General features: G+C 55.3%; 1 protein-coding gene across 1 annotated transcript; it reads left to right on the plus strand.

The window, feature by feature from the left end:
• Nucleotides 1-9,651: 9,651 nt before the first annotated feature.
• SOD2 (superoxide dismutase 2) lies at nt 9,652-18,112 on the plus strand. The gene is given in 6 exon segments (XM_056126050.1): nt 9,652-9,794; nt 9,990-10,183; nt 14,837-14,953; nt 17,046-17,225; nt 17,770-17,825; nt 17,827-18,112. Coding segments are annotated over 6 exon segments (660 nt in total). The 5' UTR covers nt 9,652-9,771; the 3' UTR covers nt 17,917-18,112.
• The last annotated feature ends 6,794 nt before the right edge of the window (nt 18,113-24,906 follow it).

Here is a 24,906-nt window from a genome sequence, read left to right on the forward strand (position 1 = left end):
TTTTCACTTATTAATCTTTTTTGGTTTGGGGGCCATAGCTGGCAGTGCTGGGATATGGGGTCTCTGTGGGGCTGGGATGGAACCCCCACAAGCAAAGCATGTGCGCCAGTCCTTGGACCCTTCTCCCAACTCTGTTCACTTAATTATTATTATTAATATTATTATTATCACTGTCATCATCATCATCATTATTACTTTGGTTTGGGGGCCATACCCAGCAGAGCTCAGGGGTTACTCCTGGCTCTGTGCTCAGGGATCACTCCTGAGAGCCAATCCTGGCAGTGTTCTGGGAACTACACGGGGTGTTAGAGGTTGGATTAGGGTTTGCAAATGCAAGGCAAGTGCCCTATCCACTGTCCTGCCTCGCAGGTCCCTTTTACTATTATTTTCTTCTTTCTTTCTTTCTTTCTTTCTTTCTTTCTTTCTTCCTTCCTTCCTTTCTTTTTCTTTCTTTTTTCTCTTTCCTTTCTCCTTCTTTCTTTCTTTCCTTCTTTTTTCCTTTCTCTCTTTTTTCTTTCTTTCTTTTTCTTTCTTTTTTCTCTTTCCTTTCTTCTTTCTTTCTTTCCTTCTTTTTTCCTTTCTTTCTTTCTCTTTCTTTCTTTCTTTCTTACTTTCTTTCTTCTTCTTTCTTTCCTTCTTTTTTCCTTTCTTTTTTTCTTTCTTTTTTTCTTTCTTTCTCTCTTTCTTTCTTCCTTTCTTCACATCTCTTTCTTTTTTCTTTTTCTTTTTTTGCTTTGTTTTCTGTGCCATGCCTGGCAATGCTTAGGACTTACTCCTGGCTCTGTGCCCAGAGTTCACTCCTGGTGGGGCTCAGGGGACCATGAGGGGTGCTGGGGATTGAACCTTGGTCTGCTGCATATAAGACAAGTGTCCTCCCTGCTGTCTGATCTCTCCAGCCCCTATTTTACTTCTCTTTGGGCCTTCCAAGGAGAGCTCAGGGGGTCCGGGCCAGGCCCTGATCTCTCAGTTGGGCCATGTGTGTCTGGGTACAAGGCGCTGCAGAATCCCCGCGCTGAGGGCTGGGGGCGGGGGTGGTCTCTGGGATCAGACTTAGGGCGTCTTGTGTGCAAGTCCCGCAGTTCCAGCTGGCCCTCTCCACAGCGTTCTTCCTGCTGACTCGGCTCACCCAGCCACGCGCCAGTGTTGAGGCCGACAAGACTGTTGTGGAGACGCGGATCCCTGGGGCCCTGGGCCGACCACACTCGCCAACATCCTACAGACCGGGCTGCCTCCCGTGCCCTGCGAGGCTGGGTAGGAGGGTCGCGAATACTGGAGCATCTGCGAAGGGGCAGAGAAAGTGCTCGGCTTAGCCAGGTCTGAGGTTTCTGTTTTCCTTTTTTGGGGGGCTTCCAAGCAGTGCTTCGGGGGCCGGGGCCACTCGAGAGTGTACGCAGCCAGCCAGGCCAAGGGCTCCGTGCACGGGGCCTGAGGCTGCAATGCCGGGGAGCAGTGGGGCCAACTCAGCAGTGTTGGGGCGTCTCCAGGGCCACCCACAGTGCTGAACTCTGCAGTGCTTTGGGGCACAAGGAGGAGCCGGGAGTGGCACTGGGCTCAGCCTCATCCAGGCGGGCATCTCTCTCCCTGCCATAGACCAATCCCAGGAACCTTTGCCTGGAAGGGGTTGGGGGGCCACGAGCCTGGCTGCACAGGGCCAGGACTTCCCATGGGGGTGAATCTCTACTGGCCGTGTCCTTTGTACAAAGATTCCTGTGTGTGTGGAAACCAGGAAACTGGGGCTGAGCTAAACCCACCTGGGAGATACAGCCCCACTGGAGGCTGGCCCGTGGCACTAGTGTCCAGCGTGGCTGGCCCGTGGCACTATTACCTGATGTTGGCTGACTCTGTGATCGGGGGCAGATGATGCCACACAGGGAAGGCCCCCCTGAGTGGGCTCTCCTCGCTCTTCCTGCAGGTGGCTGCCTGCTGGTGAGACAGGGTTGAGTTCCATTTTATGGGGGTGCAAGGGGGAGGAAGAGGGTATGTCAGCTCAGTGGTGGAACTGGATCAGGCTAACGGGGAGAACAGAGTGTTCAAGGCCCAGCCTTTGGCTATGAGCACATGTCACTGACTGTACACACAAGAGATGGGACAAGTCGCTTCTCTTGAGATGTCGTGTGACCTCAGAGATGACACAGGGGCTAGAGGCACCGTGCAAAGTAGGGAGCACACGCTTTGCATGTGCTGGCCCTGAGTTGGTCCTCTGAGCACTGCCAGGTGTGGCCCTGGAGCCCCATCCAGACTGCTTGGAGGCCCACAAACAAGGTGATAATCTACGACATTTGACCGTGTCCCCGTCACTTGCTCTGAGTCTGTCAGAAGGCCTGCATGCCTTCATGGATACAATCAAGCTGCTGTTGATTTTCAGTTCATTTATTTGGGGAGGGACACACCTGGTAGTGCTCAGAGGCTACTCCCAGCTTTGTGCTCGGGAGACCAGGGATCATAACTGGGCTTCCTGCGTGCACAGCAGGTGTGCAGGTTGACTGGGCATCTCTCCAGGCCCTGGACTGCAGGTTTTTGTTAGTACCATAAAACACAAAAGTTCAGGGCTGAGTCCCTTCCTGCCTCTCCATTCCAGGAGTTGAAACATTCTTGGAGGTCACAGTGAAAATGCAGCCGGACCATGTGGGGGGAAAGTTCACTTTAACGGGCTGCAGAGATAGCACAGAGGGTAGGGCACTTGCCTTGCACGTGATCCGCCTTAGTTCTATCCTAATCACTTAAATCACTTAGTTCTATCCTGGCACCACTTACTGCCTCCCTGAGCTCACCAGGAATGAGAACAAAAACAGAAGTGAGCCCTGAGCACCACCAAGTGAGGGTCAATCTCCACCTGCCCAAATGTCACTATTTTTTTTGGGGGGATGGGCATATTCCACAGTTCTCAGGGCTTACTTCTGGCTTGTTGCTCAGGAATCACTCCTGGTGTTGCATATGGAGGACCATATGCAGTGCTGGGGATTGAACCCTGGTTGGCCATATGCAAGGCAAATGTCCTACCTGCTGTATTATTGCTCAGGCCCCTCAAAAGTCACTCTTTTTTGGCAATGCCCTGCCACAGAGGCAGGGTGGGAGGGGGGTGAGAGGAATACTGGGATCAGTGGTGGTGGAGAATGGGCACTGGTGGAGGGATGGGTACTTGATCATTGTATAACTGAAACCCAAGCACAAAAATTTGTAAGTCTACAACTGTACCTCACGGTGTCTCACTAATAAAAATTTTTTTAAAAAGTCACTTTTTTTGGCTTTTTGGGTTACATCTGGTGATGCACAAGGGTTACTTCTGGCTCTGCACTCAGGAATTACCCCTGGCGTTGTGGAGGGGACCATATGGGATGCTGGGAATCGAACCCGGGTTGGCTGCGTGCAAGGCAAATGCCCTACCCGCTGTGCTATTGCTCCAACCCCCACAAAAGTCACTTTTAGCCTTTTATTAATGACAATCATCACTTTTTCTTTTTGTCCCGATCCTTGATTTCATATTAGCAATTTAATTATGACCTTTGTTTTGAATCACTGTGAGATAGATTGCTGGGGCAATAGCACAGCGGGTAGGGCGGTGTTTGCCTTGCACACGGCCGACCCGGGCTACTTGAGTTTGATTCCTCCGGCCCTCTCGGAGAGCCTGGCAAGCTACCGAGACTATCTCACCCGCATGGCAAAACCTGGCAAGGTACCTGTGACATATTCGATATGCCAAACACAGTAACAACAATTCTCATGATGGAGACGTTACTGGGCCAACTCGAGCAAATTGATGAACAATGGGAGGACAGTGACAGTGACAGTGACAGATGATAGATTACAAAGCTTTCATGTTTGAGTTTCAGTCAGACAATGATCACACACCCATCCCTCCAGCAGTGCACATTTTCTACCACCAATGTCCCCAGTATACACCCCCTCCCATTTCCAACCCTCCTCCTGCCTCCATGGCAGAAAATTTCCCCATACTCTCTCTCTACTTTTGGGCATTATGGCTTGCAATACAGATTTGGCCACATTTGGTCCTTTATCTACTTTCAGCACACATCTCCCATCCGGAACTATCCTTCCAACCATCATTGTCTTAGCGATCCCTCTTCTATTCCAGCTGCCTTCTCTCCCAGCTCATGAGACAGGCTTCCAACTATGGGGCAATATTCCTGGCCCTGTCTCTATGTCCTTGGGTGTCAGTCTCATATTAAGTTATTTTATATTCCACAAATGGGTGCAGTCCTTCTATGTCCATTCCTCTCCTTCTGACTCGTTTCACTTAGCATGATACTCTCCATGCCCATACACTTATAAGAAATTAATTATGACTTTTTTTTGGCTTTTTGGGTCACACCCGGCGATGCACAGGGGTTACTCCTGGCTCTGCACTCAGGAATTACCCCTGGCAGTGCTCAGGGGACCATATGGGATGCTGGGAATCAAACCCGGGTCGGCCGCATGCAAGGCAAACGCCCCACCCGCTGTGCTATTGCTCCAGCCCCTAATTATGACACTTGATACTATTAACAATCCCAATTTAGGGTTGGAGCAATAGTACAATGGGGAGGGTGTTTGCCTTGCAGGTGGCTGACCCGGGTTCCATTCCCGGCATCCCATTATTATTAATTACACTAATAATCTAGCAACAGATCCAGCCAGGGTTTTGTTTTGGTTTGATTTGGTGTCGGGGATAACAGCCCACATTTTAAACAGTCTTACTTCAAGCAGGGTAATGCCAGGGGGCAGGAACTGCCAAGGGGAAGCTGAGTCCAGGCGACATCGCAGAACCATGTGGTGCATTCGGGAGGGCCTTGAGGTGGACAAGTCCCGCTCTGTAACCTAGGAAACCTGGAAACAGATCCCAGATGCGCTCAAATCCTTGAGGTGGTCTCGTCCTTAACTTGCAGCTCATGCATTTGAGAACTTCCGTACTCTCCTGCCAGCTGCCTGCAAGCACCCCAGCTCGCATCAGATGTTCTGTAAAACGGAGCTCTCGCCTTTGCTCAGGGCCCAGTTTTGGAGCATGAAGTCTGGGTCTGAGGATGGCTTGAACTAGCCTGTGAGAGATTTGAGAATTCTGTCTGGCGCAGAGAGAGGGACAGAGACGAATAAAGTGAAGGAAATAGGAGCAGTTTATTTTTTAATTATTTTATTTTATTTATTTTTTTTTTAGGAGCAGTTTATTGAGGTGCACTCCCGGATGGAATTCTATGAACCCCTGAGGCTGGGGTAGAGCTCGTTCTGGGAGAAACAAGGGGACTCTTGAGTTGTCTTGGACAGGAGCGATAGCACAGCGGGTAGGGTGTTTGCCTTGCACGTGGCCAACCCGGGTTCAATTCCTCTGCCCCTCTCAGAGAGCCTGGCAAGCTACTGAGAATATTTCGCCTTGCAAAGCCTGGCAAGCTACCTGTGACGTATTCGATATGCCAAACGCAGTAACAACAAGTCTCACAATTTGTTGTGAGACGTTACTGGCGCCCGCTCGAGCAAATCGATGAACAACAGAAGGACAGTGCTACAGTGCTACAGTGGGCGGGTAAAGGGGAGAAGGAAACAAAGACCAGTGGATCCAGTGTGCGTGGTCTGGCCTGTTATGTCGGGGATGGATGTGAGGAAGCGCGGAATGCAGCCTGGGGGCTTCCGGTCCAGGTGGGCCATGAGTCCTGTCTTCTGCGCTGGGGGCAGGGTGGTCTTTGGTTCTGGGAATGTCACTTGTTCACTCGCCGGCCACCATCCCCAGCAAGCCTTAGAGCCAAGAAGGTTTATTCTAGGAAAATCTACGTCGATGGTATCTTGATGTGGGGCAGAAAAGATCCTGGGAAGAGGATTTGGGGCCGCCCAGCCACCTGACCTCTCACGCAGGTTGCCTCGTTTTCTCTCCTTTTCACAGCGGACTCAGCCAGCAGAGAGAACTTGACACTAGCCAAGTTCTTCCTCCTGGGAATGCTTTTCCCAGGGCCTTGGAACTGCCCATTAAGTGCCAGCATTTTTGGTCTTTGGAAGGTGGGCGAGTTGTGGATATTTATTTTTGCAACTGTGGATGCCCCTCGGCATTGCTTTCTTGGCCTTTCTTTGGCTTCGGCTTCATCTGTGGGAGGGCCAGAGACTTTATTCTTGGATTTTGGCCCCATTTGTGAAAAGGGTTTTGGTCTCTTATGTGTTTTGAAATGCACCCCCCTTTTCTCTTTCCCTGTTGTTGCCTGACCCAGGCTCCCACACACCCTGCTTCACCCTGCGTGTGGTTGTTTGCACACGGGGCTGACTTGTGTGTGTGTTTGGGGGGGGAGGGGGCATTGCTTTCCTTTAGTTGTGCTTGTACTTTTTTTTAAAGATCACACCCTGTAAAAAAAACTCCAACGGCGGCCAGGGGGTGGCCCCGACGGCTCTTCCCCTGGCCGCTCAGGTTCTGGGGGGCCCAGGCCATGGGGCAGACTATGGAGGAAGCTCAGGCCAACCTGGTTGATTGATCAGATGCCGTTTGTTCCATTCTCATCCCCGTTCACTCCTGTCTCTCTCTCTCCTTTTCTCCAGGGCCCCAATCTGGACCCCTCTTTCCTGGCTCTGGATCTTGATCTCACACTTGATCTTCTCCCCCCAGCCCACTCTTACAGTCTTGTTAAATCCCCAAACCACGAGAGGCTGAGTTTACACATAGGTGTGGTCACAATCAACAGGGGTAAAGTTCTTTCCCTCAGGGGTTGCTACCTCTACTGACAGATTCTCTTTCAGCAGGACGGCCCACCCAAGGGCAAAATCCCATGGATGTGTTTCTCCTCTCCTTGTCCAACAAACATATAAGCATTCATAATATTAATCATTTTGTATGGACACAGTCAGAGATGCACTAAGCTTATAGAATTGCTCTCCTGGGGTCATCTCGATCTCAGACTACAGTGCTCAGGCCAGATTAGTCTTTCCTATTCCTAGCAGGGTCCTAATCTCGTTGTTACTTTTGGATCATGACGGAGTTTGTCATGATCAAGCTCTTAATTTATAGTTAAGAATTGTGGCGCTTTGGCCAGACACATCTCTATGCCAGGGTAGCACACAGCTTACTGCTTGCCCTGGTTACATCCAGTCCCTCGTCAGGACCCTGCTTTTGGGGGTGCTAGGAAGTAAGGGCAGCTGAGACTTAAGTTGAGAAAGCAGATGCCCGGGAATTAATAATATTTGAAGCCAATTAAATCCCATGTTATAAAAGCTGGAGCGATAGCTCAGCGTGTAGGGTGTTTGTCTTACACGCGGCTGACCCGGCTAACTCAGGTTCAATTCCTCTGCCCCTCTCAGAGTGACCGACAAGCTACCGAGAGTATCCTGCCTGCACAGCAAAGCCTGGCAAGCTACCCATGATGTATTCGATATGCCAAACACAGTAACAAATCTCACAATGGAGACTTTACTGGGCCCGATGGAGCAAATTGGAGCAAATCGATGAACAACTGGGAGACAGTGCTACAGTTACAAAAGCATAATATTAATTGTCTTCTTGTGCTTATACGAAAGAACATTGCTTTAAAGTAAAGTACTGGGGCTGGAGCAATAGCATAGCGGGTAGGGCGTTTGCCTTGCACGCAGCTGACCCGGGTTCAATCCCTGGCATCCCATATGGTCCCCCAAGCACCGCCAGGAGTAACTCCTGAGTGCAGAGCCAGGAGTGACCCCTGAGCATTGCTGGGTGTGACCCAAAAGGCAAAAATAAATAAATAATAAATAAATTAAAAAATAGAGTATTCAAAAGACATAAGAGAGGAGAAAGGCAATATTAACTTACAATGTAACTTCAGTGTCCTAGAAAGATCTGAGTTTACAAATTAACAGAAACTTATTAGGGGAATAAGCTGATTAACTGTTTGGGGAAGAGAGCATAGAGAAGAGTCAAATGAACAAAAGAATGAGAGTGACTCGGGAGCACTTTGATGGGTGTGACTCGATAAACCTAAGCACCTTGTGGCAAGGGAGAAAGGACAAAGCAATGTTATCGTACAATACCCAATGATATTCAGGGGCTACTACTGGTTCTGCACTCAGGTATCACTCCTGGTGACGCTCAGGACCATTTGGATGCCGGGAATAGAACCCAGGTCAGCTGAGTGCAGGGCAAACGCCCTTCCTGCTGTAGTTAGTATAAGGGTCCTGTGTTTGCGCTCTTGTTCACCAGGGGTCATTCTCCTGGCCACCTTGGCACTGCTTTGCCTTTGCAGTGGACTTGGGTGGAGGATGGGAAAAATGACCAAAATATCCCCAGTTTCTGGACAGGCCGGAAGAATTTAAAATTTATTTAGCCGTTTTTGACAGATGCCTCATTTTGGCTAGTAGGATCGAGGATGGATTTCCATTTGAAGGAAGTGAGGTACAAAGCTGCCAGTCTGACCCTGGTGTCCTTCTTAGCGGGCTATTGATCAGAGTCAGCAAGAGGTTGATATAACTTTATTCCACGTAATCAAGAAGCTGCGAACTTTGGGCCTTAATCATGACTCTTTCACTGATTAACCACGTTAATGGGTTAATAGGGCAGTCAGGAAACCACCTCTGGGGCACCAAGCGTGTCACCTGGGGTCACTCGGACGCTAGGGTGAAAGGAGGAAAGGATGTCAGCCCCCCACAGCACATCGGCGTTGTCCAGGGGCCCTGTATCAGGAGCCCACGGTTCTGCCGCGCGCCAAGGTCGACCACTCCGAAGAAAGGTCACTGGGGACAGTGATGAGGGACCGAGCACGCGCGGGAGGGCACTGGTCCGGCCCTTACCGCGCCGGGGTTCCGCCTTCCCCGGGACGTCACTGGCGCGCGCATGCGTCCTTGAGCACTTGGACTTGAGGAAGTCAAGGGTCTCCGCGGCGGGGCGGGGCCGGCCGGGGCGGGCCGGGGCGGGCCGGGGCGGGGCTTAGGGCCGTACCATCGCACAAGGGGAGGAGGTGACAGAGACCGTCCCGTGGGCACGCGCCAGAAACTAGGAAAGCGGCACCGCCGTCCCCAGGTCCACCGTAACCGCATAGTCCCTGATATTTTCTCGCATTTCCTGAGCCTAGTTAGTGGCTATCGCGCAATGTGCAGGGGACAGACTCTGAAGCCACGCAGCTCCCTCCGGGGTTCAGAGCGGCGGGCGGAGGGGCGGAGCTAGACGCTCTGGGGCGGAGCGTAAACGATCGGGGCGGAGTCTAGGTGCTCTGAGGGCGGGGCTGCGGCGCCCTGTGATGGAGCTTAGACGTGCTGGGGGCGGGGCCGCGAAGCGCTGGGCGGAGCCTGGACCGGAGCGTGGACGCGTTGGGGTTGAGACGCGACGCGCTGGGGCGAAGCCTGAAGGAGCTGAGGGCGGAGCCTGGGCGCGTTGGGGAAGAGCCGCGACGCGCTGGGGCGGGGCCTGGGCGTGCTGGGGCGGAGTCGCGACGCACTGGGGCGGGGCCTGGCCGCGTTGAGGGCGGAGCCTGGGCGCGTTGGGGCGGAGTCGCGACGCACTGGGGCGGGGCCTGGACGCGTTGAGGGCGCAGCCTGAAGGAGCTGAGGGCGGGGCTTGGGCGCTTTAGGGAAGAGCGGCGACGCGCTGGGGCGGGGCCTGGACGCGTTGAGGGCGGAGCCTGGACGCGCTGGGGCGGAGTCGCGACGCACTGGGGCGGGGCCTGGACGCGTTGAGGGCGGAGCCTGGACGCGCTGGGGCGGAGTCGCGACGCACTGGGGCGGGGCCTGGGCGCGCCGGGGCGGAGTCGCGTGGTGCCCTTGCTGCTCGCCCGGGACGCGCGACTCCTGGACTGTTGTCGCGGCTCCGAGCTCGGCCAAGGCCGGAGGACAGCGGTCGCCACCATGTTGTGCCGGGCGGCGTGCAGGTGAGGCGGGCGGCCGGCGGGGCGCAGGCGGGAGGCGGGGGGCCGGCACCCGGGGGCCCGTGGCGCGGACGGCGGCCGCCTGCTGCGCGCCGGGTCCTCCCGGGCCAGCCGCGTCCGGGCCCGGCGGGCAGGGCCCGAGGGCACCTTCGGGGCCGGGGCGGCGGGAAGTGAGCGGTGGGTGCCGTGTGTCCGCAGCGCGAGCCCGAGGCTGCTGGGCGCCCTGGGGGCCCGGCACAAGCACAGCCTCCCCGACCTGCCCTACGACTACGGCGCGCTCGAGCCGCACATCAACGCGCAGATCATGCAGCTGCACCACAGCAAGCACCACGCCACCTACGTCAACAACCTGAACGCCACCGAGGAGAAGTACCAGGAGGCGCTGGCCAAGGGTAGGTGGCGCGCGGGCCCCGGGGACAGATCCCCGGGGTGGGGGCGGGGCGGGCTGGGAGGCTCGCCCGCTGCTCAGTGTGCGGCCGGGAGGGCACCTGCCTGCCTTGCACGCGGCCCACCCGGGGTCTCGTGGAGTCCCCTCCAGCCCGCCAAGAGTGACCCCTGAGCGCAGAACCCGGGGTTAAGCCGCAGCACTGCGGGGTGTGACACCCCCCCCCCCAGCCAAAAAATAGAATCCGGTGGCCTTCCTGATAGTGGATCCCGCCAGGCAGTGCTCAGGGTCACTCCCTGCGTTGGGGTCGGGGACAGATGATCAAGCCAGGCCTCCTGCATGGGAAGCCTCCCACCTCCCCCCCCGCCCCCCCCCCCCCCAGCCCTACTAATGTTTGACCCGCAACTGATCGCAGGCTCCGAGTGTGGTGGATTAACCCAGGTGTTAATCATGCCAAGTGCCAGCCCGTGTCCGCGTGTTTCAGGAGCTCAGCGGACAGGGGTGTGTGCTGGGAATTCCCTGTTTATGTCTCTGCTAGGAAGTCTCAGTTGTCGGTGGCCGGTCCTGTTGGCCCGCTCTCCGTGTTACTTAATAAGCCCAGTAAGACAGTTGGATGCATTTTCTTCCCTTCAGCACGTTTTGATCTGCTTTCAGGCCTTTGAAACCGGCCGGTGGCTCTGAAGCTGGTATTTCAGCTGCTGGTTACTGGAAGTTGGAGGCTCAGGGAGGAGGCAGTTGGGCCAGTCGGAAAGATTGACTTGTAGAGCCCAGTCGCAATGGGACAGGCCGGTGCTATGATTTAGTGAAGGAGGGAAGTTCTCATCAGGGGAGGATGTCCCCGTGAGAAGCTGGGGTTTCTCCAGTTACAAAACATTTCCTGCGCGACCACATCCGACACCCAGGGAGTTTTTTCATCAGTGTGTAAACAGTTTAACTCCAGCTCATTTATTTGTTCACTTTTCTTTCCCTCCCCCCAGAGAGAAGGGCAGACCCCGGGGTCAGGGTCATATCTCCAGCCCCCGGTTTCCGATTTTCTCTTGTGGATTTGAAGCTTTACTTCCTGAAAGCTTCCCAAGACATTATACTCTATTGCCTATAAATGAACTGAGCTGCAGATCTTCCTTATGGCTAAAAAATTATGTATGAAAAATTACCAAGGTCCTAAATTTCCACATGTGGAAACTTGGGGTTGGGGAAGAAATGTAAGCAGAAATGTTATATTTATTAGTGACACTAATTCTTGTAAGTGACAAATACTTTTCACAGGAAGGGAACTGAAGTGACCCTGAAGGCGGTTATCTTCAGAAAGTTCTTTTTTGGGGCTGTACCCGGCGATGCTCAAGGGTTTCTCCTGGCTCTGAACACATGAGTCACTTCCTGGTGGAGCTGGGAGGACCATAGGGGATGCTGGGGATCGAACCCGAGTTGGCCGTGTGAACAGCACTATCTCTCCAGCCCATTGTGGGAGTTGTGGGCCACACCCAGTGGTGCTTGGGTGGTTCCAGTTCTCTGCTGATGTTTGTTCCTGGAAGTTCTGGGGGGGTGAGGGGAGAAATGATTTCAGCATCCTGCATGCAAAATGTGCCCTTAATCCTTCAAGCAATCTCTCTAGCCCCCTTCAGAAAGGTGTCTTCAATCATATTCCCCAAATTCCCCCTACCATTCTGCAGTGATTGTGTTGACTTGAAGGTACTGAAATGAAGTCTGGGGGCTGGGGATCAGGTTTTGTGTGTAGGAGGCCTGGGTTCGAGATTGGACTCTGCATAACTTCCTGAGCACAGAGCCAGGAGTAGCCCTAAACCGAAAACAAAAGAGATACTGGAGGATCAGACAATTTTTTTTTTCAATAAGCATGTTTCTCGTTTAAAATACTGTAACTACAAATTGGTAATTTTTTTTGTAATGTAGGAGTCAATTTGGTAAAACATTTTAATTTAATTTTTGGGCCACACCTGGCGGTGCTCAGGGCCTACTCCTGGCTCTGTGCTCAGGAACTGCTGGTGATGCTTGTGGGAACCACATAGGATGCTGGGGATGGAACTAAGGTCGGCTGTATGCAAGGCAAGGCAAGTGCCCTATGTACTTGTACTATTAGCTTTAGTGTACTGTTAGCTTTCGTCCCAAGACTCTTTTTTTTGCTTTTTGGGTCACACCCGGCGATGCTCAGGGGTCACTCCTGGGTCATGCACTCAGGAATCACTCCTGGCGGTGCTTGGGGGACCACATGGGATGCTGGGAATCGAACTGTGTCGGCCATGTTGGCTGCATGCAAGGCGAACGCCTTACCCGCTGTGCTATCGCTCCAGCCCCCCCCCCCCCAAGACTCCTTTTTAAAAAATAAATCAACCTGGAACTGGAGTGATAGCACAGCGGGTAGGGTGTTTGCCTTGCACGCGGCCGACCAGGGTTTGATCCCCCAGCATCCCATATGGTCCCTCGAGCACCTCTAGGAGTAATTCCTGAGCCAGGAGGAGTAATTCCTGAGCCAGGAATAACCAGGAGTAACCCCTGAGCATCGCTGGGTATGACCCAAAAAAGCAAAAAAAAAAAAAAGAAAACAACCTTTACACCTTAATAATGAAATGTTGCTTCCAGAGCTACTTTTGCAACACTATTACCTTCATTTTTAAAAATTTTTTAAAAATTTTTATTAGTGAGACACCATGAGGTACAGTTGTAGACTTACAAATTTTTGTGCTTGGGTTTCAATTATACAATGATCAAACACCCATCCCTCCACCTGTGCCCGTTTCCCACCACCACGGATCCCAGTATCCCTCCCACCACCCATCCCCTCCCACCCCACCCTGCCTCTGTGGCAGGGCATTCCCTTTTGTTCTCTCTCTCCTTTTGGGTGCTGTGATTTGCAAAAGAGGCATTGAGTGGCAATCATGTTTGGTCTATAGTCTACTTTCAGCATGCTTCTCCCATCCTGGGAGGATCCTCCCAACACCCTTTACTTGGTGCTCCCTTCTCTATCTGAGCTCCCTTTTCCCCTAGCATGTGTGGCTGGCCTCCAAGCCATGGAGTAAAATTCCTTATTACCTTCATTTAAAAAAAAAAAAAAGCTTATATCTATCTGTATTTACTTTTAGCGTCAGCGTGGGGGAAAACTTAGTAAGGGAGATACAGTATAGGGCTGTATGCAAACTCATGGAGGTGGGACACCGGCAAGGAGGCCTTGGGGGCCATCCAAAGCCAGGAAGCTGCTGTGCTGGGTCCATACCGAGCCCGAAAGCTGCTCTGTAGCTGGGGAATGCCCTGGGGGTGCGGGACTGGCCCTGCAGTGCAAGAAACTGGTTTTTTTCCCCCAGTTTTCTTTCTTGGGCCATACCCAGCAGTGTTCGGGACTCACTCCTCATTCTGTGCTCAGGGATCACTCCTGGTAGACTCCAGGGACCATATGGGGTGCTGGGGATTGAACCCGGCTCAGCTGTGTGTGAGGGCCCAGAGCCAAAGTACGTCGGGTGGGGCACTTGCCTGGCATGCAGTCGTTCAATTCCCCGCACCTTGAGCTTGCCAGGAGTGATCCTTGAGCACTGCGCCCTGTGGCCCCTCATAAAAAAACAAAATCAAACAAAGGCTGGCAGGTGCCCTCCCCGCTGGACCCTCTCTCTGGCCTCGGAAAGCCAGTTTCTCTCTCGTGTTTTCTGCGGTGGCTTCTCGGTTACGTAACTTAGCTCCAAGGTCGCTGCTGCCTCTGTCCTTGAGTTGCCTCTGGTGGCTTCTGGTGATGAATAGCATGGCCCGAGCAGGGGAGTCTCGTTTTCTGTAATAATTCAGTGCTTCTGTAGCACGTGTACATGTGTGCATGTGCACGTGTGTGTGCGCGTGTGTGCGTGTGTGTGTTCTTGGAACAGGGACCTGGACCCATGGTCCTCCCCCGAGCTCCATCCTGGGCCCATCTGCGGCTTCCGGAAGGTATCTGGCCTCCATGTTTAGCAAAGGTGCATGAAAGTTTCCAAGCATGACGTTGGACTCACTCCTGGCTCTGCACGCAGGGGTCACTCCTGGTGGGGCTTGGAGGACCATGTCGCGTGCTGGGGACTGAACCCGGCCTGGCCGCTTACCTGCTGTAGGGTCTCTCTTGCCTCAAATACACACCTGAGCGTTTTCTTCGGTGATCTTTTTTCCTCTCCTTTGGAATTTGGGTCACACCTGTCTTGGGGTAGGGACAGGGGTGCCATATGTGGTGCCAGAGATAGAGTTGGGGCAAGTTTCTTTTCTCCCCCCCAGCCCCCCCGTTTTTTGGTCACACCTGGCGATGCAAAGGGCTGACTCCTGGCTCAGCACTCAGGAATGACTCCTGGCGGTGCTCGGGGGACCATGTGGGATGCTGGCAGTTGAGCCTGAGTCGGCCGTGCAAGGGAAACGCCCTCCCCACTGTACCATCGCTCCAGCCCTGGCAGTGAATTTTATCGGCCTTCCCGCAATTCAGTCTTTCAGCCTATTTATTCCCACTTTTACAGAATACCTAGGCCCAGACGTATCAGAGCCTCTTGTCAAATGCAGCCCGTTCCTAATTGGCCTGGAACCCCCCTGGACAGATGGTTTTGGGCCTCTTTTGGGGCGAGGGGCAGCGCCGCGTGTGGGGTGATCTGACGTGTTTTCCCGAGCGGTCAGGGGAGGCTTTCAAACCCCGTTTCTGCTTTGCTGCCAGGTGACGTCACCACGCAGGTGGCCCTGCAGCCCGCGCTCAGGTTCAACGGCGGAGGCCACATCAACCACACCATCTTCTGGACAAACCTGAGCCCGAATGGTGGCGGGGAACCCAAAGGTGAGTAGCGAAGCTGCAGTTCTAGCGCGAGTTTGGGCCATTTTCCTGTTAGTTTGGTTCTCTCTGAGGACCCTGACGCCTGCTCCTTGGGCCAGCAGTGAACGCAGCTGGAGAAAGAGTGGCCCAGGGGAGGGGGAGGATGGGTTAGGGGATGGGGGGTAATGGAATAGGGGAGGGGGGTCAGAGAAAGGGAGGGGGGGGACGGGGCAGGGGAGGGGCAGGACGGGGCAGGGGAGGGGGAGGACGGGGCAGGGGAGGGGGAGGACGGGGCAGGGGAGGGGGAGGACGGGGCAGGGGAGGGGGAGGACGGGGCAGGGGAGGGGGGTCAGAGCAAGGGATGGGGAGGATGGGCTGGGAATGGAGGATGTGCACCATAGTTCAGGGAGTCCTTATTTTAATAGTTTTTTCAGGAGCCAGGGCGATAGGGTGCTCTTGCCTCGCACGTGCCAACCTGGGCTCGGTCTCTGGCACCCCATATGGTCCCCTGAGCACAGAGCCAGGAGTAAATCCTGAGCACCACTGGGTGTGTCCCAAAAAACAGAACAAAACAAAAATAAAAAATCGGACGGCACTCGGGCTGTTCCTGGTTGCGTGCTCAGGAGTGACCCCTGGCCATGGGTGGTACTGGGATGGGCGGAGGCTCGACCCTGGGTAGGGGGACACCCTACCCCCTGTGCTCTGTGTTCAGCCCTTGCTGCTCAGTTCTTGGTTGCTAGTGTCTAGTGACCGGGTACCTAACTGGCCCTGAGCCAGCGTGGCCGCCATTGGGTTTGGCAGTCGGGGCGTTTCCTCCTGGTGACGCGGCTGAGGCGCCGTTGGGCTGCGGGGATGGTGGCTGCTTCCCGGAGGTGGTGTCCTGGACCAGACGCTGTGGGTGGGAGGCGGGCTGCCGGACCCAGGTGTCTCGTGGGACATTGACCGGCCCTCAGAGGACACGTGGGCACCATGTGGAGACCGTCAGTGCTGTGGAACTCTTGGTACCCGCAGGCCCAGACTCCCGAGATGGGGTGTCAGGTTGACCTGGGACACCAGTGGCCTTGGTTGCAGTTGGGGTCCGTTTGTTCGTTTGGAGATAGAGTTCCAGGGGAGACCCTGATTGTTTTTTTTCTTTTCCTGAAAATCGGGTGGTCGGTCAGATACATGTGGGAACCGCTAATGCCACGGTTTCGTTTTGGGGGCATCGGATTTGTCCTGTCCTGTGGGGCAAGGTGGCCTCAGGAGGACGGGTGGGTGTCTTCCTTCCAGAGCGGCTCTGTGGGCATTGGCGTGGCTGGAGGCGTGTCACAGAGCATCTGCCAGCGGGTGTTGGCTGAGGCCTGGATGGCAGCACAGCGCGGGGGGCAGGGGGTGCTTCTCTCGCACGTGGCTCACCGGAGTTCAATCCCCGGCATCCCCTGTGGTCCCTGAGCACCGCCAGGAATGATTCCTCAGTGTTGGCCACGAGTAAGCCCTGGGCACAGCCCGGTGTGGCCCCCAGACAAAACAGCAGAGACCTGGGGAGCGTGAGGGCGTCTGCCCCGTGGGTCTCCCGTTACTGGGAAAGTCGGGGGAATGTCTGTGCCAGGGACTAAAGACCCATCTGCACGGCCGATGCCCACCGTTGGTGGAAACGCACCTGGCGGTCAGGAAGACTCTGCCCCGTGTCCCGTGAACCCAGGTCAGACGCTGCGGCAGGAGTGAGCGCGAGGCAGGGTTCAGGCCTCCACGTGGCTGGCCCCGGTTCATCTCCTCCCCTCCCTTATCTGGTCCTCCCAGCACTGCCAGGTATGGCCCCCAACCCACACGCCCCAGAAGGCCCCCAGGGGAGACGGTGCTCAGGGATCACTCCTGACTGAACTCAGGGCACCCTGGGTGATGCCGGGATCCAACCCAGCTCAGCTGCCTGCAGGTCAGTGGCCCCAGATGCCGCCTTCCTGATGGAGAGAGAGCAGTGGGTGAGGCCCGGCCTCCCCTGTCAGACAGACAGACAGACACACACACACACACACACACACACACACACACTCTCACATGTCTCAGCAGATGAGGCAAGGAGGCGCGTGAGCTGGCGGTCACCGTCTCACCCATCGCTGTCTCTGGGTCTCTCTTGCAGGGGAGCTGCTGGAGGCCATCAAACGGGACTTTGGCTCCTTTGACAAGTTCAAGGAGAAGCTGACCGCCGTGTCTGTGGGTGTCCAGGGCTCCGGCTGGGGCTGGCTCGGCTTCAACAAGGAGCAGGGCCGCCTGCAGATCGCTGCCTGCGCCAACCAGGACCCCCTGCAAGGGACAACCGGTCAGTCACGGGGCCCAGGGGGCGTGGGTTCCCAGAGCGCTGTGCTGGATCCAGGAGGGCGGGCGGGTGGGCGGGGACGGTGTGAGGCGTAGTCCAGGCTCTGTGTTCAGGGATCACAGGGTGACGCTCAGGGGGTTTCCAAAGTCTGCTCAGAAATGACCCTGAAGGTGCTGGGGCGCCCTTCTGGTGCTGGGATTCGAACTGGGTGCCAGCCAGGGCCCTCACCTCTTCCATCTGTTTGGCCCCTCAGACCTCACTTTTCATTTTGCAGTTCTGTTGGATTTTTACTCTCACAGCCCACAGGCCCCCCCCCCCCCATGCCCTCTCCCCCATATCCCCCCTACCTACCCAAAGAGCAAAGTGTAGAATATTTAAATAGGCTGTTTTTTACTGAGGCGGATTTTCTCTTTTTGCAAGAAGCGGGCAGGTGGAGGAGGCTGTGGGGAAGGTCGACTCCGACTGCGTCACAGTTCCGTGCTGTCTGTTTCGCCCAAGAGGATGCTTTGTTCCCGGGTGAAACCCAAGGTTCTCCTCTTTCCCACAGGCCTTATTCCACTGCTGGGGATCGACGTGTGGGAGCATGCGTACTACCTGCAGTACAAAAAACGTCCGGCCCGATTACCTGAAAGCGATTTGGAATGTCATCAACTGGGAGAATGTCACGGAGCGCTACAAGGCTTGTAAGAAGTGAAGCGAGAGCCGTGCACGGCAACGCCCTCCGCGTTTGTGGCCTCTTGAATGGCTGCGCCTGCCCGTGTTGTACAATTCCTTAATATAGTTCTTTTGGGTCTTTGACGGACAGAGTTTAATGCTAAGAGTCAATTTCTTGTGTTAAAATTTTGTTATGGGCGACTGTTTAGAAATATTAAATGCTTTGTACGATGTCATCTTTTTGAATGTCTTCCGAGAGCGCCAGCAGCTGGGAGGTTGTAACGGTCATTGTAGAACCATAACGGTATCGCCTCACAGGGCTGTAGAGCTTACCAGGGAACCTGGCTCATTTTGCTCTGCTGCACTTCCACAAAACCTAGTTACTGGTTTGGTCTACTGTTTAGCAGTCACGGTCACGGTCACGGTCCCGGTCACGGTCCCGGTCCCAGTCACGGTGCTCCCGTTGTTCATCGATTTGCTCGAGCGGGCCCAGTAACGTCTCCATTGTGAGACTTGTTGTTACTGTGTTTCGCATATTGAATACGTCACGGGTAGCTTGCAAGGCTTTGCCATGCGGGCAAGATACTCTCTGTAGCTTGCCAGGCTCTCTGAGAGGGGTGGAGGACTCGAACCCGGCTCGGCCGGGCCGGCTGCGTGCAAGGCAGATGCCCTACTGCTGTGCTATCGCTCCAGCTGCTTAGCAGTAAAATACTAAATTCACTTTCCAAGGACCAGCGGGAGAGTCCAGTGGGAGGGCATTGGCCTTGCACGCGGTCAGCTTGGGTTCCATCCCCGGCAACCCATATGGTTCCCCAAGCAGTGCCAGGAGTGATTCCTGAGTGCAGAATCAGGAGGAACCCCTGAGCATCTCCAGGTGTGGCCCCCAAATCAAAACGAAAAAACTAACAATTTTTTTAAAAAATTCACTTTCCTAGGGAAATACTCAGGTTTTCTATGGAAAATTTCTCTTTTTGTAAGTAATCCTCTTTTTGTAGGTAATTTCTGGTAGATAACACCCAGTGGATGGGCTGGGAATATAGCTTAGCTATGAAACACTTATCTTGTATGTTTGAGAGCCTGGGTTCGATTTCTGGAATCTTCCCCTCCCCCCACCCCCTTCCCCCAGAGAATCATTTTGGCCAGGAACGTGACTCAGTGCTGAGTACGTGCCTTCAATCTGTGGGACCAGCCTTTGATTCTAGCTCCACCACACACACACACACACACACACACACACACACACACACACACACACACACAGGCCCCCTAGTGGTCCTTATGTATGTCCACATGTTCACATGTTTCACGGTAGCTTGCCACTGTTTTTTGTTTTGTCATAAATACAGATGTAACTTGACCGTGAAATTGCTTCATCCCGAGTCGGAAGTGGTTGCGCACCTGAGTTTTCTCCAGGGAAAAATACAAACACTCAGGTGAAATTGTGTCCTGGAACCACAGAAATGGGTTGCATAAGTGTCCAAGAGAGACCCCTCAGGGCCTGGCAAGGATATGGGTGCTGCTTGTGGGTGCCAGACCCCCAGCGTAGGGCCGAGGCCTCAGGCTGCTCAGCTGGCCGCTAGGGTGCTGCCTTTCTGCTTGAGCCAACGGTTTCTCACTCGGGAGCAAGTCCCCCCTCAGGAGCATGTCTGTTCCAGGCTGATTCTAACTGGGCTTTCGTGTGTGTGTGTGTGTGTGTGTGTGTGTGTGTGTGTGTGTTGAGCTTTCTCCCTGGCCCGTGTTTTCTGATGTATTTCATGACTTTTGGCCATGTTTTCTGAGCAATGCTCAGGGGTTACTCCTGGCTCTGCACTCAGGAATTACTCCTGACGGGGTTTGGGGGTCCTTCTGGGGTGCTGGGGATGGAACCCTGGAACCCGGGTCAGCTGTATGCAAAGCAGATATCCTATCCTCAGTACAATTGCCCCAGCTTCAAGTCAGAGAGTTTTGAATTGTTTTCATAATCCCTTCCCTGGGACCACCAGGGCCATTCACCGGCCAGTGCTGGGGGGCCATCCAGGGCCAGTGTTCAATGGGCCTCACGCCTGCCAGGAATGCACCCGACTCCTTGAACTATCTCTTCGATCCTAGGTGTTTTCTTTAAAACTTGTTTAGTAGCAAAGCATTTCCAAAGTTTTTAAAATAATTATGAGCCACACTTGGCAGCTCAGGGGGTACTCCTGGCTTGGTGATTGGGGGTCACCCCTGGCCGTACTCGGGGCTGCAGTGCTGGGGGTCAAGTCTTGACTTTTTTGCAAGTCCTGAGCTCCGAGGCACAGAGCTAGCCATCTGGCGCACTGTTTGCATTTTTCTTCTGTTGTTGGAGACTGAAATTTAGAAAAACTTAAATTCAAGGCACTTCTAGATTTAAGTTGAAAGATAGTCTTTCGAATAGTCATGAGGGAGAGAAGACCCTGTGAAATGTGTGTGTGTGTGTGTGTGTGTGTGTGTGTGTGTGTGTGTGTGTGCTGAGAACCACTTGGGACTGTGCTTGGCTTTATACAGTGAAGTGACTAGTGACTTGTGGACACGTGAGCTCCCAGGGCCAGTGCTCACATGTGCACGTGTGTGTGCGTGCTCATGGGTACTCAGGAATTTAAAGCACTGTTTTCAGTTGAGTGAAGGAGACAACAGGTGAAGAAATAGGACACAGCATGAGATCAGATGGTTGGATGGACAGTGGAGAAGAAGAAGGAAACGGCAGAAGGTGGTACTGGAGACAGTACAGGACAGCATGCTGGCTTTCCCTGCCGCCGACCCTATTCCCTCCTGGGCACTGCATGGGGCCCCTGCCAGGAGTGACCCCAGAGCACAGAGCCAGGAGTAAGCCCTGAGCACTTATGGGCATGGTTGAGAATCACTTGCATGGAGCACTGTGGATGCACGTACTCACATGTGTGCACACATGCATAATACACGCACACACGTACATATCTACATGTACACACACATGCATGCACGCACACATACATGCACATGCACATGCACGTACACATGTGCACACACATGCACACAGGCATGCACAAGCACACGTAAACACGCACACATGCACACACGTGTGTGTACACGCACACATGTACGCAGACAAATATACATACACATGTACACATGCATGCACACGTATGCACACATGCACACATGCACTCATACACAATACACATACATGCACACATGCACATGCACACATGTATGCAGACACAAATTCACATACACATGTACACATGCATGCACACGTACACACATGCATGCACACACATATGCACACATGCACACATGCGCACACATACACAATACACGTACACATACGCATGCGTGCACACACATGCACACGCACACACAGGCATGCACGCACACATGCACACACGCACAGGTACACGCGCACGTGTGAGCACAGCAGTGAACTCCGTTGAAATGAACCATGTCGAAACGTTAGGCGTCCTGGAAGCCAAGCTTAGTGCTGGGGTGCACAGCTCTTTGCACTGTGTTGCCTCTAGAGTTGCACTGACAGTGCTCAGGAGTCTGCGGTGTCAGGGATCGGTCCTGGACCCAGGCATGCGTGGAGCATGAAGGTGTCACCCCGGGGCCCTTAAGGAATTGCAGGTTTGAATCCTGAGACAGGAAACAAGACGGTTTCAGGGAACCCTTTTGCTCAGAGCAGCGAAGAAACAGCAGAAGAAACACCCGTCCCTCCCCAGTGTCCCTTCCGCCCACGCCCCTCTCTTCCCTCCCACCCCAGCCTGCCTGTGCGACACTGGGTCTGGGTGGGACCAGGGGGCTCAGGGCCAGAGGATTCCTTGAAATCACTGATGAGCGTGTGAGCTCGGAAACCACACCCAGGGGTTCCGAATTGCCCAGGAACTAGTGCCCAGCATTTCCTGTTTCCCTGCCTTGGGATCTCTTATTGCCATTGGACTTCTGGCACCTGCCGGAGAGCCTGGCACCGGCCTCCCCTTCCCCGAGCTTCCCCCACAGCCCAGAGCTGTGCTTCACTGGACCCTCCAGAATGCATGTTGGGCACGACCTCGCTGTCCTCTTGGGGCCCTGGACCCTTGCCCGGGAGCGCATCAGTAAACCTATTTCGGCCCACTTCTCCGCTTGTCCGTGCTTTTCCCTCCTGCATGCCTGTTCCTGGCTTTCTGTCACAGGAGCACTTTTCTTGACCTTTGGACTGTTTCCTGGTGCTGTTCTCAGGGTCCCCCGCATTATGTGCCCATTTCAGCACCCCCTCCTCCTCCTCCTCCTTTTGATTGCTAAGCCTGTCCCCCCATTGAAGGAGGCCTGGATTCTGCGCGAGTGCTGAGCAGGAAGACCCGCTCATGCATGCCCGTTCTCCCTGCTTCTCGCGGAGCCTGTGGTCAGCACATGGTTGCAAGTTTGCTCTTGTACCCCCGAGGGCAGCGCTCGTGACGTCACTGTGGAGGGGCTGGGACTTTCCCGGGCTGGATTGCCAAGTTGTAGCATCTTCTAACGTGATCCAGACTATCGCTCAGTCTGTTCAGCGGTCACCCCCGGTGGGCCATGATCACACGGGCGGTCGGGGAGGAAGCGTCAGACTCAAAACTCATCCAAACTGATTTGCAGGTTTACAGTGACTCCGCGATTCACTGTCACTCCAGTACCAAAGTCCCAGTCTCTGCCACCCAGCGACAGTCCCTCCCCCATCCCGTGGGAGTTCCGTGGTGTTTTTTATTGAGCGGGGACGGTGGGTGACACCGCTGTGCTCTTGGCTTCCTCCTGACTGCTCAGGGGACCGAAATTGGGCCAGGTGTGGTCACGGCTTGTGCCTTCTCGTAGCCACTGGTGTCTCTTCAGTCCGGGGCTTGGTTTCGTTTCTGGCCAGTTGCCACCACCCTGGGGTGAGACTGCCCAGGACTGGACTTGGCCTTCCTGACACTCCCAGCATCAGCCCAACTCCAGCCGCAGGCTCATTCTCGGTGTTGGCCGCTGTGTGGAGAGGACCCTACTGTGGCCAGGCCCTTGTTGGCAGGGACACGCCCTCAGCAGTTCTGCTCTCCCAGGGCAAGCCCGGCCTATCGCTCAGGCTGTTTCTCACCAGAGGCCTGCTCGGAGAACCCACGGGCCCAAGTCCCAGTTCTCACAGCACTGACCAGGCCAGCCCTCCAAGTCTGATGGCCTGACCGTACCCAACTCCCCGGATCTGATGGTACTGACCATCCCTGACTCCCAGATCTAATGGTACTGACCGTCCCTGACTCCCAGGTCTGATGGCCCCGATCGTCCCTGACCCTCAGGTCTGATGACTCTGACCAGCCCTGACCCCCAGGTGTGATGGTCCTGATCGCCCTGACCCCCTGATGACCCTGACCACCCTGACCCCTAGGTTTGATGGCCCTGACTGGCCTGACCCCCAGGTCTGATGGCCCTGACCGGCCTGACCCCCAGGATCTGATGGCCCTGACCGGCCTGACCCCCAGGTCTGATGGCCCTGACCGGCCTGACCCCCAGGTCTGATGGCCCTGACGGGCCCGACCCCCAGGTCTGATGGCCCTGACCGGCCTGACCCCCAGGTTCTGATGGCCCTGACCGGCCTGACCCCCAGGTCTGATGGCCCTGACCGGCCTGACCCCCAGGTCTGATGGCCCTGACCGGCCTGACCCCCAGGTCTGATGGCCCTGACCGGCCTGACCCCCAGGTCTGATGGCCCTGACGGGCCCGACCCCCAGGTCTGATGGCCCTGACGGGCCCGACCCCCAGGTCTGATGGCCCTGACGGGCCCGACCCCCAGGTCTGATGGCCCTGACCGGCCTGACCCCCAGGTTCTGATGGCCCTGACCGGCCTGACCCCCCAGGTCTGATGGCCCTGACCGGCCTGACCCCCAGGTCTGATGGCCCTGACCGGCCTGACCCCCAGGATCTGATGGCCCTGACCGGCCTGACCCCCAGGATCTGATGGCCCTGACCGGCCTGACCCCCAGGATCTGATGGCCCTGACCGGCCTGACCCCCAGGTCTGATGGCCCTGACCGGCCTGACCCCCAGGTCTGATGGCCCTGACCGGCCTGACCCCCAGGTCTGATGGCCCTGACCGGCCTGACCCCCAGGTCTGATGGCCCTGACCGGCCTGACCCCCAGGTCTGATGGCCCTGACCGGCCTGACCCCCAGGTCTGATGGCCCTGATGGGCCCGACCCCCAGGTCTGATGGCCCTGATCGCCCTGACCCCCTGATGACCCTGACCACCCCGACCCCCAGGTCTGATGGTCCTGACCGCCCTCACCTCCAGGTTTGATGGCCCTGATCGGCCTGACCCCCAGGTCTGATGGCCCTGACTGGCCTGACCTCAGCTCTGCCATCTGGGCTGCCAGAGGCTCTGGCCTTGGTGCCATGGTGGCGTGTGGTGAGGTGGTGGTGTGTGGCTCGTGGGGTCCAGCCCACGTGTGGGGGTGCAGGTGTTTCTGCTCAGACCCCCGGGGGCTGCGGGGTCTGTCTCTGCTCTGGAGGAAGGGAAGCTCTTGGGAGCCGCCGCCTTGGGGAACCTTGCGGCTGGTTTCTTGGCCCTCGCGGCCTCCATTTCCTCAGCTGGTCATCTCAGGGTGCCTGAGGCCAGACCCCCGAAGCACTGGACACAGGCGAGAGTTGGGAAAGCGACTTGTATCTTGCTGCTTATTTTTGTGGGTTTGGGGACTCTACCCGGCGGTGCTCGGGGACCATGTGTGGTGCCGGGGATTTGAACCCAGGTCTTGGCAGACCCAGCCACGTCCAAGCCCTCCTGGACTATCTCTCTGGTCCTATTTTCAAAAGTTTATACACTGGTCACTCCTGAGTTTGTCTGGCAGAGTGTGTGACCCTGAGCAAAAGGCACATCAACCTGCTGTCATGGCCATCAGTCCCCTGGCTGGAGTGGTACAGGGACCTGCCAGGCGGTTGGCCAGGCTTGTTTGGAGGTTCTAGCAGGGGAGCACAGCTACTCGTATACCCCTGACCGAAGACCGGGCTGGAGCGATAGCACAGTGAGTAGAGCGTTTGCCTTGCACACGGTCGACCCGAGTTCGATTCCTCCGCCCCTCTCGGAGA

Source organism: Sorex fumeus, unplaced genomic scaffold (genome assembly GCF_029834395.1).
Source record: "Sorex fumeus unplaced genomic scaffold, SorFum_2.1 ptg000061l, whole genome shotgun sequence".
In the NCBI taxonomy this organism is placed as follows: Eukaryota; Metazoa; Chordata; class Mammalia; order Eulipotyphla; family Soricidae; genus Sorex; species Sorex fumeus.